Consider the following 16849-nt stretch of genomic DNA (forward strand, 5'->3'; position numbering starts at 1 on the left):
AAGTGGGCACACCCACCTCTTCAGACAAACGGCACTCTGACGGGTGCTTGCGACAAGTGGCGAGACCACGGCCCCGTGGGGGGAGTTAGGCCATTTAGGGAGGTGTAAACATGTCGTATGCTGTACAAACATCAGCTGCAAATTTAGAGATTGGAACAGTCAGTAACACCAGTCCCAAAGCAAGACCTTTTTTCAGGAAAGCTAGGTGTCAGCCGGGAAAGGTGGGGCAAAATAATTAGAAATCCATGAGTGGTTCATTTTAATGAAGGTTAGATCATCAACATTTTGGCTCGCCAGACGAGTCCTTTTTTCGGTCAGTATTGAACCAGCAGCACTGAATACTCTTTCTGATAGCACACTAGCTGCTGGGCAAGCTCCTGCAATGCATATTCGGCCAATTCAGGCCAGGTGTCTATTTTGGATGCCCAGTAATCAAAGGGGAATGACGGTTGAGGGAGAACATCGATAATGGAGGAAAATTAGTTAGTAACCATACTGGACAAATGTTGTCTCCTGTCACTTGGAATGGATGCTGCAGTACCTGTCGTGTCTGCGTTCATTGCGAAATCACTCCACAACCTGGTCAGAAAACCACTCTGTCCAACGCCACTTCTGATTTGTGCACCTCTAACACCTCTGCCCTGTTGCCCCCTGCAGCTCGTGTGAGCACCATCACCGGTGCTGGGAATGCCTGAATCAAACGGTCTACAAGAGTAGCTTGTTTGGTTGTCAATATTTGTTCGAGGTTCTCATGTGGCATGATATTTTGCAATTTGCCTTTATAGCGAGGATCAAGGAGGCAGGCCAACCAGTAATTGTCATCGGTCATCATTTTTATAATGCGTGGGTCCCTTTTGAGGATACGCAAGGCATAATCCGCCATGTGGGCCAATGTTCCAGTTGTCAAATCAGTGCATGTGCTGGGTTGAGGAGCACTTTCGGGCAAATCAACGTCACTTGTCTCCCTCAAAAAACCTGAACCCGGCCTTGCAACGCCAGCAGTTTCTGTTGCCCCCTGAGAAGCTTCCTCATCCAAAAAATACTCATCCCCATCATCCTCCTCTTCCTCCTCCTCTTCGCCCCCCACCTCGTCCTGTAGACTTCCCTGAGCAGACAATGGCTGACTGTCATCTAGGCTTCCCTCGTCCTCGGCTGCAGACGCCTGCTCCTTTATGTGCGTCAAACTTTGCATCAGCAGGCGCATTAGGGGGATGCTCATGCTTATTATGGCGTTGTCTGCACTAACCAGCCGTGTGCATTCCTCAAAACACTGAAGGACTTGACACAGGTCTTGTAGCTTCGACCACTGCACACCTGACAACTCCATGTCTGCCATCCAACTGCCTACCCGTGTATGTGTATCCTCCCACAAATACATAACAGCATGCGAACGCACAGTCTCTGAAGCATGTGCAGTGTGGAGTTCCACCTTGTTGCAACGTCAATGATTAGGCGATGCTGGGGAAGTTTCAAAGACCGCTGATGGTTCTGCATACGGCTGCAGTGTACGGGCGAACGGCGGATGTGCGAGCAAAGTCTGCGCACTTTCAGGAGCAGGTCGTGTAACCCCTGATAACTTTTCAGAAAGCACTGCACCACCAGGTTGAAGGTGTGAGCCAGGCAAGGAATGTGTTTCAGTTGTGAAAGGGCTATGGCAGCCATAATATTCCTTCCATTATCACTCACTACCTTGCCTGCCTCAAGATGTACAGTGCCCAGCCATGACTGAGTTTCTTGCTGCAAGAACTCGGACAGAACTTCCGCGGTGTGTCTGTTGTCGCCCAAACACTTCATTGCCAATACAGCCTGCTGACGCTTGCCACTAGCTGTTCCATAATGGGACACCTCGTGTGCAACAGTGCCAGCTGCGGATGGAGTGGTCGTGCGACTGCGGTCTGTGGGCGAGCTCTCGCTTCTGCTGGAGGACGAGGAGGAGGAGGGACGAACGCCTACAGCCAACTGTTTCCTAGACCGTGGGCTAGGAAGAACTGTCCCAATATTGCTGTCCCCTGTGGACCCTGCATCCACCACATTAACCCAGTGTGCCGTGATGGAGACGTAACGCCCCTGGCCATGCCTACTGGTCCATGCATCTGTTGTCAGGTGCACCTTTCTACTCACAGATCGCATTGTCCATGCACTCAGGCAGTCTTTTACATGCTGGTGGAGGGCTGGGATGGCTTTTCTCGAAAAGAAGTGTTGACTGGGTAGCTCGTAGCGTGGTACAGCGTAGTCCATCAGGGCTTTGAAAGCTTCGGTTTCAACTAACCGGTAGGGCATCATCTCTAACGAGATTAGTCTAGCAATGTGGGCGATCAAACCCTGTGTACGCGGATGCGAGGATGAGTACTTCCTTTTCCTAACGAGAGTCTCATGTAGGGTGAGCTGCATAGGGTGGAACTAGCGGGGGTGCCGGTGGACAAGGCAGACTGAGAGAGGGTTGGTGATGGTATTCTTGCTGTTGCCCTACATACAGTGTTTCCTACCACGAACCTGGTGATTCCCTGACTGTTTTGGCCTTGCGACGAAACCGCCACATTTACTGCAGGTGGTGTGGTAAACGGTGGGCTTACAGTGAGGGAAGGGATGTAGCATTGCTGACTAGCTTCATTGTGAGAGGGTGCTACAATGTTAAGGGATGTTTGGTAGTTAGTCCAGGCTTGCAAGTGCATGGTGGTTAAAAGTCTACGCATGCAACTTGTATTTAGATTTTTAACATTCTGACCTCTGCTGAAGGTCCTTGAGCATTTCTTACAGATGACTTTGCACTTTGATCATTTGGATCTTGGTTAAAAAAATGCCAGACTGCACTCTTCCTACTATCTGATACCTTTTCAGGCATTGCACACTGAGCTACTTTAACCAGATTGCCACGCTGTCCTACAACTGGTTTTGTTTTTGCCACACGTTTTTGACCAGATACGGGCCTGCCAGATGGAACCTGTTGCGATGTTGATGCCTGCTGCGGCTCCTCCTCCTCCTCTGCTTCAGAGCTACTGCCGCCTGCACCCTGTTCGCCCAATGGCTGCCAATCGGGGTCAACAACTGTCATCTATGACCTCCTCTTCTATGTCCTGGGCACCTTCCTCTGGGTCACCGTGTAAGCCGGTGCTATAGCGTTCATGACGGGGCTTAATAGTCTCATCAGGGTCAGATTCTGGATCAGTACACTGCGAGGGCAATGTTCTGATCTGAGTCAAAGGAACTGCATAATAATATGGCTGTGCATCTGTGCACTCCATGTCCAATTCATCTTGTAATGGGCATGGCCTGTTAACAATTTCCCTTTCTAACCCAGGAACGGTATGTGTAAAGAGCTCCATGGAGTAACCTGTTGTGTCGCCTGACGCATCCTTCTCTGTTCTGGGTGAAGAACACAAGGAAGCGACTTGTCCCTGACCGGGAACATCCACTGACGACGCGCTGCTTTTACATTTTGCACTTTCCGAGGAGGAGGCGAAAGAGCTAGAGGCAGAGTCAGCAAGGAAAGACAAAACTTGTTCCTGCTGCTCCGGCTTTAAAAGCGGTTTTCCTACTCCCAGAAAAGGGAGCGTTCGAGGCCTTGTGTAGCCAGACGATGACGCTGGCTCAACAACTCGAGACTTAGGGTCTATATTGCTTTTCCCACGACCACCTGATGCTCCACGACCACCACCACTACCATCATTACCAGCTGGCAATGACCGCCCACGGCCACGACCTCTTCCACCAGACTTCCTCATTCTTGGAAAAATGAAACCAAGCTAACAACCGTTATGTGGTCCTGTACAACCAGGTAGAAGGTGTACGTAATCTTGTTGTGAATTTAAATCTCCCTTTTTTAGGTGTGGGAGAATGCAGGAAAAAATCAGGCCCACTGTATTACACTATACAGTTTGATTGGCAGAAAGAGGCTGGCAGATATGCCACTAACAGGAGTGACGCAGATGCACACACTGGCAATAGAAATCTCCCTCTTTATGTGTGGGAGAATGCAGGGAAAAATCAGGCCCACTATATCACAGTATAGTTTCTGTGGCACAAAATGACTGACAGATACCACAGACAGCACTGGCACAGATGCACAGATTTGGCAATATTATTCTCCCTTTATTTAATTTTTTTTTTATATGGGAGACAAGTGATTTAATCAGGCCCACTATATCACAGTATAGTTTCTGTGGCACAACATGAATGACAGATACCACAGACAGCACTGGCACAGATGCACTGATTTGGCAATATAAATCTCCCTTCTTAGGTGTGGGACAGTGCAGAACAATACAGGCCCTCTGTTTTACACTACATAGTTTCAGGGGCTGAAAGTGGCTGGAAGATAATTAAAAAAAAAAAAAAAGGGACTGTACTACACTTACTATCTCCCTACAATAATCTCTGAAAAGTATGGCAGGCAGCAATAAAAAAGACTGCTGCACACAAAAAATGAGGACAAACAAACAAGATAGCTGTGCAGAAAGGAAGGAGCAACAGGATTTTTGCTTTTAAAAAAGCAGTTGGTTTGCACAGCGGCGTACACACAGCAACGCAGCGATCAGGGAGCCTTATAAGCTACAGAGCTGTTGCACAGAAATCTTGCCTCCACTGTCCCTGCAAAAAAAAGGTGGTGTTGGACAGTGGAAATCGCTACAGCACAAGCGGTTTGGGGGTTAATTTACCCTGCCTAACGCTATCCCTGCTTCTGACGAAGCGGCAGCATCCTCTCCCTATGCTCAGATCAGCAGCAGTAAGATGGCGGTCGGCGGGAACGCCCCTTTATAGCCCCTGTGACGCTGCAGAAAGCAAGCCAATCACTGCCATGCCCTTCTCTAAGATGGTGGGGACCAGGACCTATGTCATCACGCTGCCCACACTCTGTGTGCACCTTCATTGGCTGAGAAATGGCGCTTTAAGCGTCATATGAAAAGCGACTTTGGCGCAAAGATCGTGTACCGCATGGCTGATCCCACGCTGGGATCGGGTCGGGTTTCATGAAAACCCGAGTCGGCGACTTATGAAAATGACCGATCCGTTTCACTCAACCCTACCTATGAGTATTGATTGGAATAGCGCCTGATTCTCACTATATGTAGGAAGTAGCACCAATTCTTCTCCATCTGTCCCCACCACAACTTCTGCTTCAACATTCAGATAAAGGTTGCTGACTTGTATAACTCCTTTGTGCTCATAATATGTTATAGGGAGACTATACACAATTTCATATCCCACTACTCAATACCATCCTCGAGAAAGTAAGCCACCAAATATAATCTCCTGATCCATCTGTCCCATTCACGCTCACCAGGTTTACCACCTGCATCTGCCCGCAAATAATGAAGGAAACCAAGTGCACACATGGTGGTACACTGGAGTGGGGAAGTGATGGACAGTCTCCACATTATAGTCCTCAGCGGTGCTTCCTTTGCTGTGAAGGTCGTTGTTCTTCGCTCTGGTTGGATGAGGCAATAACTACATAATGGGCAAATACAGGGCACATTGTAGGAAATACAAGCATGCCTCATCAAATGGATCCTCCATGATCAAATATTTAGGCCCAATTCATCAAGACCGGCATTTTTCATGCTGATTTTGATGATGAGGTGTGCTGGGATCTGACGTTCCTGATTCATGAAGAGGTGGGCACTTCTGTTGGTCCAAAGAAAACAAGGGATCCAGCTCAAGGAACTGTGAAATTACTGCTTTTATTCACACGCTTGGTGGAGGATAGAACAAGACTTCAGTGGTACAGCTTACATGGCATGCAACATCTACGCATTTCAGGTAATCTGGAACCGTTCTGTTAGTGCCTCACCACAAATCCTACTCCAGTCCTTACCGGGGTAAGACTTGTAGTGATGGATCGTGAACGAGCTGTTATAAAGAGCTGGCTCCCTACTGTAAATGGTTATAGCTGGCACCCCAGTGAGTCATTTATAGTCCCTGAATGGTGCTCATGGGTGTAAAATGATGTTCAGCAGATGAAACCCTGCCCACCCATTTATTTAATTGGCATGGTGTAGGTGGGAGGGGATTCGGCTGTGGTAATTTTTATTTTAAATATTCGTTTACTTGGGTTAACAAATAGATTAGGTATCCGTTTGGGATCCAAGAGAGCCTTCTCGTTTTGGTGAGCAGAGCCAAATGATCTAGATGGCCAAAAAGCCAGACTGCACATTACTAATTTGTGGCGTAGGGAATGCATGAATTTGACGAGTGGTGGTCACTACGCCCCAACTTTGCCAGAACTGGATGAAAATGGCGCGAGTGTCGAAAATCGCATTATGTTAGCACCACCTCCAGCTGTTCCAAAATTAAGCTTTGATGAATCTGGCTACGTGTCAGACGTTTTCTGAAATGTTAGGTACTGGATCCAGGCTGTAATGGATCTTGTCCTTGTTATAAACAGTTCTTTTTTTTTTTTTTTCTATTTTCAGGGGTCCATGAAATTCCCAGATGTCCCAGCCGAAATTGTATATGATGTTTTACATGATACAGACTATCGCAAGAAGTGGGACGTAAACATGATAGAAACCCTGGACATTGCTCGGCTCTCGGTGAACGCAGATGTGGGATATTACTCCTGTGAGTCCAAAGCAGTAATAGATGTATAGAAAACCACGTCATATCTAGACGACAGTCCAGCCCCTCCACTGTTGTCCTTCTGTTCCTCTTCTATTGTGAACGTTTTCATTCTTCCTAGGGAAGTGCCCCAAGCCTGTGAAGAATCGGGACGTGGTGACATTACGCTCCTGGCTGGTATTGCCGGATTGCTATATGATCATCAATTTCTCTGTGAAGCATAGCGTAAGTCTGAGAGCCATTATTAGATTAAAAATCAGATCAGTTAAGTGGATTGTCCAAAATCATCCAAAAAGTTTTTATATTCTTAAATAAAATCCCTCCTTTGGGTGTTTCCAGATATTGAAATATGCTGAACATTTACATAAAAACATATCACACTAGATGGTAGCTGGATGATTGTGAAATAACTTGTGAACTAATCTCTGGATGTCTGTCGCAGATGTATCCCCCGAGACGAGACTTGATCCGGGCAGTGTCCTTCCTTGCGGGATACCTTATTAAAATCAATGGTCCTACAAGCTGTACTCTCACCTACCTGGCACAGGTAGATCCTAGAGGTAAGATTGAGGTTCACTACAAGCAGTAGGCACAACAGCATGTAATTCAGATCAGAATTCACATTTAATCTACATGCCTAATTTACACACATTTATTGCTAAAGTCCCTGTCCATTTATTCTTCATACAGTAACCAAGGGATAGAGCCAGACTATCCAGTTATCACCTATCAACAGGATGGGTGATAATGTGCAGATTGGTAGATGCCCGATCGCTGGGACCTGTCACGATCAGCAGATCAAAGAATTTCAATCCCTGAAGATGATGCAGTAGGTCTGACAGCTGACTGTCCCTCCATTCATTCTCTATGGGGCTTCTGGAGAAAAACAGAGAGCAGCTCTATAGCGAATGAATGGAGCGGGGGTCCGGCATGCCTACTGATGCCTCATTCTAATAGGGATAAAAGTTCCCCATTCTGCCACTTGGTGGTGGTCCCACTGGTCGGACACCACTGTTTACTAAGTTATCACCTATCCTGTGGATAACTTGTTTTAACTGGACAGTCGCTTATAAGAGTCTTTTTCAGAAGAACACAGAAATCAAAATGAACCTGTGAAAACATCAGACTTTATAAAAAAAAAACTGAATAGGTGTCCGATTGTAGGGGGTTCACTGGAGAGCCCACCACTCACAAGGCTTCCAAGTTCCACATTTCAAAGTGTTGATTGAGCATGTGCATGGCTGCTCCATTGACAGCCCGTGGACCTGACGGAGATAGCCGTGTGCTTTACTTGCTCATCTCTTAGTCCTACATCCTTTGAATACAGCGCCAGCGCACATGCTAAGCCACCACTCTGATGAAAGGGGGGACACAAGACCCCCATGGTTCTAGCGACTGGTGAGGGGTCATTGTATCAGGTAACTTGTTAGAACCTCTATACGCAGTAAACGTTGAGTAGTCACTACCCATGTGCAGTCAGTCAGCTTGTTTACTTCTTTTTGCCTTTTAGGTTCCTTACCAAAATGGGTTGTTAATAAATCCTCCCAGTATTTGGCACCAAAGGTGAGAGCACTTGGGTCCTGTAATTTGTATATTACTAGGCTGCTATTAGCTGTAACACAGGTACATTGTAGCGTCTCGATTGTGGCTCTGATATCAGACCTTGCTTAGGTTAATGCAGCAAGGGACATAACCTAATACAGGATCGGTTCACATGTTGCTTTTTTTTTAATGGAAAGTTTAAGCTGCTTATAAATGCAGGATTTGTTTAGTTTTTGGTTCTTTTTTGCTTAGTTTCTGTTGTTGCATTAACATCAGGGTACATTTGTCTCTTGCGCATGCTGATAAAGTTTAGTGCATAAAATAAATAAAAACAGACAGGAAAAAAACAAGATGTGTGCATGAGATTTCTGAAATCTCATTGATTTTGCTGGTAGTGTGAAACGCATCAGAAAATTTGCATTAAAAAATGCTGGAAAAAATGCAACATGTGAACATAGCCTTACAGCTGTTTAAAAGCAAAGCAGCATCCTTCATTCACATTTAAAAAAAAATTAAGACTTTTTCAAAATGCTTTTCATTGGGGTTTGCAACAGATTTGTTTGTCTTTTTCCCCTCTGGTTTTATTTTTCTCAGCCTATGGGAAAAGTGCTGTAAGAAATAAACAAAAAGCATGTTGCATTTAAAAAAAATAACATACAATGCTCAAAAAAAAATAAAGGGAACACTTAAACAACAGAATATAACTCCAAGTAAATCAAAACTTCAGTGAAATCAAACTGTCCACTTAGGAAGCAACACTGTTTGACAATCAATTTCACATGCTGTTGTGCAAATGGAATAGACAACAGGTGGAAATTATTGGAAATGATCAAGACACACTCAATAACGGAGTGGTTCTGCAGGTGGGGACCACAGACCACATCTCAGTACCAATGCTTTCTGGCTGATGTTTTGGTCACATTTGAATGTTGGTTGTGCTTTCACACTCGTGGTAGCATGAGACGGACTCTGCAACCCACACAAGTGGCTCAGGTAGTGCAGCTCATCCAGGATGGCACATCAATGCGAGCTGTGGCAAGAATGTTTGCTGTGTCTGTCAGCGTAGTGTCCTGAGTCTGGAGGCGTTAACAGGAGACAGGCCAGTACACCAGGACATGTGGAGGGGGCCGTAGGTTGGCAACAACCCAGCAGCAGGACCGCTACCTCAGCCTTTGTGCAAGCACTGCCAGAGCCCTGCAAAATGACCTTCAACAGGACAAATGTGCATGTGTCTGCACAAACCGTTAGAACCCGACTTCATGAGGATGGTCTGAGTGCCGGACATCCACAGATGGGAGTTGTGCTTACAGCCCAACACCGTGCAGGATGCTTGGCATTTGCCACAGAACACCAGGATTGGCAAATACACCACTGGCGCCCTGTGCTCTTCACAGATGAAAACAGGTTCACACTGAGCACATGACAGACGTGAGAGTCTGGAGATGCCGTGGAAAGCGATCTGCTGCCTGCAACATCCTTCAGCATGACCGGTTTGGCAGTGGGTCAGTAATGGTGTGGGGTGGCATTTCTTTGGAGGGCCGCACAGCCCTCCATGTGCTCGCCAGAGGTAGCCCGACTGCCTTTAGGTACCGAGATGAGATCCTCAGACCCCTTGCGAGACCATATGCTGGTGCGGTTGGCTCTGGGTTCCTCCTAATGCAGGACACTGCCAGAGCTCATGTGCCTGGAGTGTGGCAGCAGTTCCTGCATGATGAAGACATTGAAGCTATGGACTGGCCCGCCCATTCCCCAGACCCGAATCCAATTGAACACATCTGGGACATGTCTTGCACCATCCACCGTCACGTTGCACCACAAACTGTCCAGGAGTTGATGGATGCTTTAGTCCAGGTCTGGGAGGAGATCCCTCAGGAGACCATCCGTCGCCTCATCAGGAGCATGCCCAGGCATTGTAGGGAGGTCATACAGGCACGTGGAGGCCACACACATTACTGAGCATCATTTCCTTGTCTTGAGGCATTTCCACTGAAGTTGGATCAGTCTGTAACTTCATTTTCCACTTTGATTATCATTCCAACTCCAGACCGCCGTGGGATATTAGTTGTGATTTTCGCTGATAATTTTTAGGTTTTATTGTTCTCAACACATTTTACTGTGCAATCAATAAAGAGTTACAACTGGAATACTTCATTCAGTGATATCTAGGATGTGGGATTTTAGTGTTCCCTTTATTTTTTTGAGCAGTGTATATTATGCAAAACAACAAATATAGCAATAATGTTTGTTTATATTGGTGTATGAATTGCACGTTTTTCACTGTGCGGTGTTGATGTGGCAGTCTTATGTTACCCCCACATTTAAGTGCACTTGACATTTCTGAATACTAGTTTAGGTGGCCTGTCCTCTTAGGTCTCCTATGGTCTGATCCCTGTCTGTGTTCTCTCTTCCTGTTGACCCTTGTTAATCCAGGTTCTGCGGAAACTGCACAAGGCTTGCTTACAATACCCAGCCTGGAAGAAAAAGAATAACCCAGAGTTTAAGCCCTGGCTGAACCCAGAACAGAACACGTTACCCCGCATATCCCTTGACGAGCTCTCCCTGCAGAGAGCAGAGTCCCTAGAACATGTGGATGAGAGTCAGGTGTGCGAGGATAAAGACGACCGAGGAGACAGCGACGACGAGGAGGGGAAGAAGGCTAAGCGATGATCAACAAGCAAAGGGCAACGCAGCTGAATACACGGTTTACAGATCGCTTCCTTTTCCTGAAATGAAGCTCATGGCACCCAACTACTGCTTTATTGATCTAAAGGAAAGCCTTACATCGGACTCTTAAAGCTACTCAGAACGGTAGAGGATTTTGACGTCTATCTTGGTTTACAGTCCATTTTTACTAGATCGGGGGTTATGGTTTTGGACTAGAGACTAGTGGAAAGCACCAAAATATGTGACTGATGATCTGACAACTTGGCAGAAATTAACTAAAAAGTGATTCAATACTATAATAGAATGAGCTGAATGCAGACCGTTGTCTTCCAAATTGTCAAGGAACCAGACTATTCATACTACAAACCAGTCAGGAGCCTGAATGCCTGATGCTGTTTATTATCACTTGAATTTTTATATTTAGTTTTAACAGGTTTCTCCTTGGCAACAGATTAATCATTAATGAAAACCATTGTCAATCTGTAGGTTTGGTGCAGTGAGGTTTTTCTGCAACTTATTAACACGGCAGAAGATTGCCTTAGAGTATAGATTTAAAGCATTCCCATGAATATTTTTTTTTTTTTTTATTAAATGTGGGTATATAAAGTAGTGTGATGTATTAAAGGGAACCTGTCACCCCGTTTTTTCCGTATGAGATAAAAATACTGTTAAATAGGGCCTGAGCTGTGCATTACAATAGTGTATTTTGTGTACCCCGATTCCCCACCTATGCTGCCGAAATACGTTACCAAAGTAGCCGTTTTCGCCTGTCAATCAGGCTGGTCTGGTCAGATGGGCGTGGTGTCTTCCCCAGATCTTGCTTATTTTTCCGTTGGTGGCGTAGTGGTTTGCGCATGCCCAAGTCCAGAATCCACTGCACAGGGGAGGGAAAAGAGCGCGATCTGCGCTATTCCCCTGGTGATCGGTGGGGGCCATTTTCCTGAAGCAGAGTTCGCATCTCTGCTTCAGGAAAATGGCCGCCGCGATCTCCATCTGCACACATGCGGCATCCCGCGGCCATTTTCCTGAAGCCCCGGGCAGCAGAGCGCTCCATCTGCGCACGCGCGGCCACAGGAAGATGGCCGCCCCCACCGATCACCAGGGTAATAGCGCAGATCGCGCTCTTTTCCCTCCCCTGTGCAGTGGATTCTGGACTTGGGCATGCGCAAACCACTACGCCACCAACGGAAAAATAAGCAAGATCTGGGGGAAGACACCACGCCCATCTGACCAGACTGATTGACAGGCGAAAACGGCTACTTTGGTAACGTATTTCGGCAGCATAGGTGGGGAATCGGGGTCCACAAAATACACTATTGTAATGCACAGCTCAGGCCCTATTTAACAGTATTTTTATCTCATACGGAAAAAACGGGGTGACAGGTTCCCTTTAATATACTCACAAACCACCACTCTCCAGCGCTAGTCTTGGTGACGTGGCCGCTCTCCAGCGCTGGTCTTCTCGGTGACCTCACCGGTTTCTAGCGCTGGTCTTCTTGATGACGTCACTGCTCTGCAGACTGGCTGAGTCATCCTGTGTGACCCGGAAGTGGCTTTTACATTGCAAATCTATGGTGTGTCAGAATGAGGTCCCCATAGGCTTACATCGCAAGGCCACATTCACACGTCTGACTTTACGGTATTTCACATGTACACTCATCATAATCTATGGGGCTGTAAACAGGTCTTTTTTTTTTTTTTTTTTTACAGCAGCACGAATGACAATACATACAATACATACCCGACAGGGATGACATACATGTGCCATCTGTGTATCACATACCGGAATAGAATGCGAGAATAGAAATTAAAGATTGCATTAAAAGATGTGCAATACTTTAGATAGGAGGTAAAGCAATATCTGTGAGATCTAATTAAAATTAGTGCCTTGCAGCAGTAGCCTACTTTACATGTATTAACCTAATAAATAGATGAAAGACAAAAAAAGTGGGGTCGTCCCGATATTATCAGGCTGGGAAAGTCCATGGTTATTAGGCCCTTCCCAGCCTAAAAATACTAGCCCATAATCGCCCCACAAGTGGTGCACTGTAGATGCGTTAATTCTGGCGCTTCACTCTTCCCGATTGCCCTGGTGCGTTGGCAATCGGGGTAATGGTAGTTGGGGTTGATGTCAGCTGTCTGGATAAATCACAGCTGACATCAAGTCCTGGTGTTGTACACTTCTATTATGATCAGACTCCCCAAATACTAAAGAAAAAAAAATTGTGCACAAAAATATATAAAACAAAACCTCTTTCCATGGTTCACAAATTTATAAAAAAAAAAAAATCCATAGTCTAGAGAATAACAGTTCACAAATGGAAACGTAAAAAACAAAGAAATAAAAATAAGACACTGTCCCTCATTCACTAATTTGTTTAAAAAAAAATAGCCACGTAAGTACAGCGTGTCCTACAACATTCCCCGAATCCATCGTCCAAAGGCTCCATAGACGAGTCCCAGCGCCTGAAAAGCAGTAACGTTACTGACATCACTCGTCACACAGACGCCGCACACTGACACCCAACACAGAGCATCGGTCCTGGATTTTCCAGTACCGGTATCGGGACATGTGATTAGGAGATTTCTGGCTCATGGATAATGATCTGGAGAGTCTAAAAAGAGGAGCTGGACATTGGAGGGAGCAGCGGTCGGGGCATATAGTAATACTCATACTACATCATATGCACACATTTAATTAAAAATATATAGTCATGGGAGTGCTGCTTCTTTAACATTCATCCAACTGACATATGTGACTCTCTTTGATGTAAAGCAGAAGTGGAACTACAGCCTCAAGTTACAATTCTCCCTTTTGTAGAAGTGCCTATATTTTAATTATTCTTAATAGCCAAAATGCAATTTTATATTAAGATTTAGGATTCAAAGTTATTAACCAATTGGAAAACCCTTTTTGGATAATGTTTTAGAAAAGCTGTTATTTCTATATATTTTTTTTTTTTTTTTTTTATAATTTCCATAAAAAGTGACCTCCTACCTCCTGTGTGTCTATTGCTTAATGCATTCCCATTGGATGTCAAACATTCTGGTAAATGGTGGTAAAAGTACTTTATTTGCCAATACACTGATATGAGACATAAGAAGCCATTACTTATACTACAAGCTAACAGTTATAGAAATAGATTTCAGAAGTCAAAGGGTCAGTAGATCGCGCACTATGAAAGGTATAGTAGGCGACCGAAAAACCACACAGGTTTGTGTCAGTTACAATGTGTCATTATCAAATACTGCCCAAATCGCAGAAGGCAAGTTATGTGCAAAATAATAGCAGTGTGTATAACCCCCTTCATGACCTTGTGATTTTCCGTTTTTCCGTGTTCGTTTTTCGCTCCCCTCCTTCCCAGAGCCATAACTTTTTTATTTTTCCGTTAATATGGCCATGTGAGGGCTTATTTTTTGTGGGACAAGTTGTACTTTGAACAACATCATTGGTTTTACCATGTCGTGAACTAGAAGATAGAATTTTTTTTTTCCCAAGTGCGGTGAAATTGCAAAAAAAAATGCAATCACATGCGTGTTTTTTGTTTGGCTTTTTTACTAGGTTCACTAAATGCTAAAACTGACCTGTCATTGTGATTCCCCAGATCATTACGAGTTCATAGACACCAAACATGACTAGGTTATTTTTTTTTTAATCATTTTAATGCAATGTTGCGGACCAAAAACAGTAATTTGGGAGTTTCAAATTTTTTTCTCGCTACGCCGTTTAGCGATCAGGTTAATACTTTTTTTTTATTGATAGATCAGGGGTGATTCTGAACGCGGCGATACCAAATATGTGTATATTTGATTTTATTTTTGTTTTATTTTGAATGGGGCGATTTAAACTTTATTTCATATTTTTTTAAACTTTTTTTTTTTTTTTGCCATTCTTCAACAGCCTCCATGGGAGGTTGGAAGCTGGCATAGCCTAATTGGTTCTGCTACATAGCAGCGATCATCAGATCGCTCCTATGTAGCTGAATTACAGGCTGGCGCTCACAGCAAGCTGGCATCAGCAACCATAGAGGTCTCAAGGAGACCTCTGGTTACTATGCCGACGCATCGCTGACCCCCGATCATGTGACGGGGGTCGGCGATGCGCGCATTTCCGGCCGGAAGCAGTAGCTAAATGCCGCTGTCAGCGTTTGACAGTGGCATTTAACTAGTTAATAGCGGCGGGTGGATCGCGGTTCCACTCGCCACTATTGCGGGCACATGTCAGCTGTACAAAACAGCTGACATGTCGCGACTTTGATGTGAGCTCACCGCCGGAGCCACATCAAAGCAGGGGATCTTACCTTGGATGTACTATCCCGTCTGAGGTCAGAAAGGGGTTAAAGCCGAGTGTCCTCAGAGCATTTGTTTCCATATACACAAAAACCTGGAGCTGCACACTCAATTCCACGTGAAAGCATGAAAAAAATATAATTTTTTTAAACTGAAGAAAAAGAAAGAGGGATTTTTGTGTACTCACCGTAAAATCCTTTTCTCCGAGCCAATCATTGGGGGACACAGACCGTAGGTGTTATGCTGCTTGCCACTAGGAGGACACTAAGTGATACAAAGAAAGTTAGCTCCTCCCCTGCAGTATACACCCTCCTGCTGGCCCTCAGCTAACCAGTTCGGTGCAAAAAGCAGTAGGAGATCAGTAACAACATATTAGCTTACAGCATGTCATATTATATATGAGAGTATAGCATATCGGATTATAAAAACAAGCATAAGCCAATACCAGGGTGGGAGCTGTGTCCCCCCAATGATTGGCTCGGAGAAAAGGATTTTACGGTGAGTACACAAAAATCCCTCTTTTTCCTTCGCCTCATTGGGGGGGACAGACCGTGGGACGTACCAAAGCAGTCCCTGGGTGGGGACAACGTCAGATCAGGCCCTGTGTAACTGCTACTTACAAGTGCGCCACCGCGGCCTGCAGAGTCCGCCTGCCCAGAGTCACATCTGTGGAAGTCTGGGAATTATAATGCTTCAAGAATGCATGCGGACTGGATGAATCCGCAAGCTTGCAGGCGTGTCTTGTCGACGCCTGGTGCCTAGAACCCACGATAGACAGGGAGATAGATGTCAGCCTAACACGGAAGGACTCCTGGATGGTGAAAGGAATACACCAGGCTAAATGGCCGATGAAGACGGCCAAACCCTTCCTGTAAACGTCAGGAAGCCTTCCTCTTGCCGTTAGGAAACCCAAGATACAGTGTCCAACCTTCGGAAGGACGCCGTCCTCAAGACGTACCTACTCAAAGCACTCGCTTCGTTCGGAATATGGGGAACTCATTCCATTTTGTGGACTGGTGCCAAAAGAGATAAGGGAAGAACTATGCCCTCATGACAGTAGTAATACAATACCACCTTGGTAACTAGGGACGGGGAAGGCCTGAGGACAACCTTGCCTTGAAGGAAATAAGGGAAAAAAGTCTGAAAAGACCCGTTAGCACCGAAGACTCGTCAGGATGAGGATATCGCCGAGAAAAAAGGGGGCGACCTTCCCTAATAGAATAGATCCCAATGATCTAACGGTATGCAATAGGGAAAAACTACATGTGAAAACATCCTGCGAGGTGGTCCCTACTTGCAGTTTTGTTGCAGAAAGACAGAAAGCTATCAGCTCCGCAAGGGAACTGACGTGGTCAGTGCGGATTTCCGAGGATCACTGGGGCACTTTCGGCTTCTGAAAAGCTTTCGGAAGTGGAAACTGGTACCACGGAATAACCAGAGCATGCAGTGCGATGGCTCTTGGATCTCGAGGCCAAACAACAAACTCGAGTACACAGGCGATCAGTCAGGACGCCATCCGAACTACAACTGTAGAGCTCCAGTGAAGGCGGGTCTGATGGAAGACTTCCGGGTGAAGTTCCCACTCACTTGAGGTGAAACCCTGACGGCTAAATATGTTCGCAGCCCAGAATTCTACTCCTGGGATATGTACTGCCAAGATCACCGAGTGATAGATCTCGGCCCATGTGAGGTACCTTGGCCATGGTGCTTGAACGTGGGTACTCGCTAGATGATTGACGTATGACACAGCCGTGGCGTTGTCCAATTGAAATCGGATGGGTTGACCCGCCATAAGGTA

The 16849-nt window shown here is 45.7% G+C and overlaps 1 protein-coding gene across 1 annotated transcript in view; it reads left to right on the top strand.

The window, feature by feature from the left end:
• LOC143805509 (START domain-containing protein 10-like) overlaps positions 1-11512 on the top strand; it is a 33020-nt gene extending 21508 nt beyond the window's left edge. The window contains exons 2-6 of the mRNA XM_077284956.1: positions 6411-6558; positions 6677-6780; positions 6998-7115; positions 8066-8118; positions 10528-11512. Coding sequence (XP_077141071.1) covers positions 6411-6558; positions 6677-6780; positions 6998-7115; positions 8066-8118; positions 10528-10764 — 660 coding nt within the window. The 3' untranslated portion in view covers positions 10765-11512. The remainder of the gene's footprint in view (positions 1-6410; positions 6559-6676; positions 6781-6997; positions 7116-8065; positions 8119-10527) is intronic.
• Positions 11513-16849: the final 5337 nt, after the last annotated feature.

The sequence above is a fragment of the Ranitomeya variabilis genome, chromosome 2 (assembly GCF_051348905.1).
Source record: "Ranitomeya variabilis isolate aRanVar5 chromosome 2, aRanVar5.hap1, whole genome shotgun sequence".
Classification (NCBI taxonomy): Eukaryota; Metazoa; Chordata; class Amphibia; order Anura; family Dendrobatidae; genus Ranitomeya; species Ranitomeya variabilis.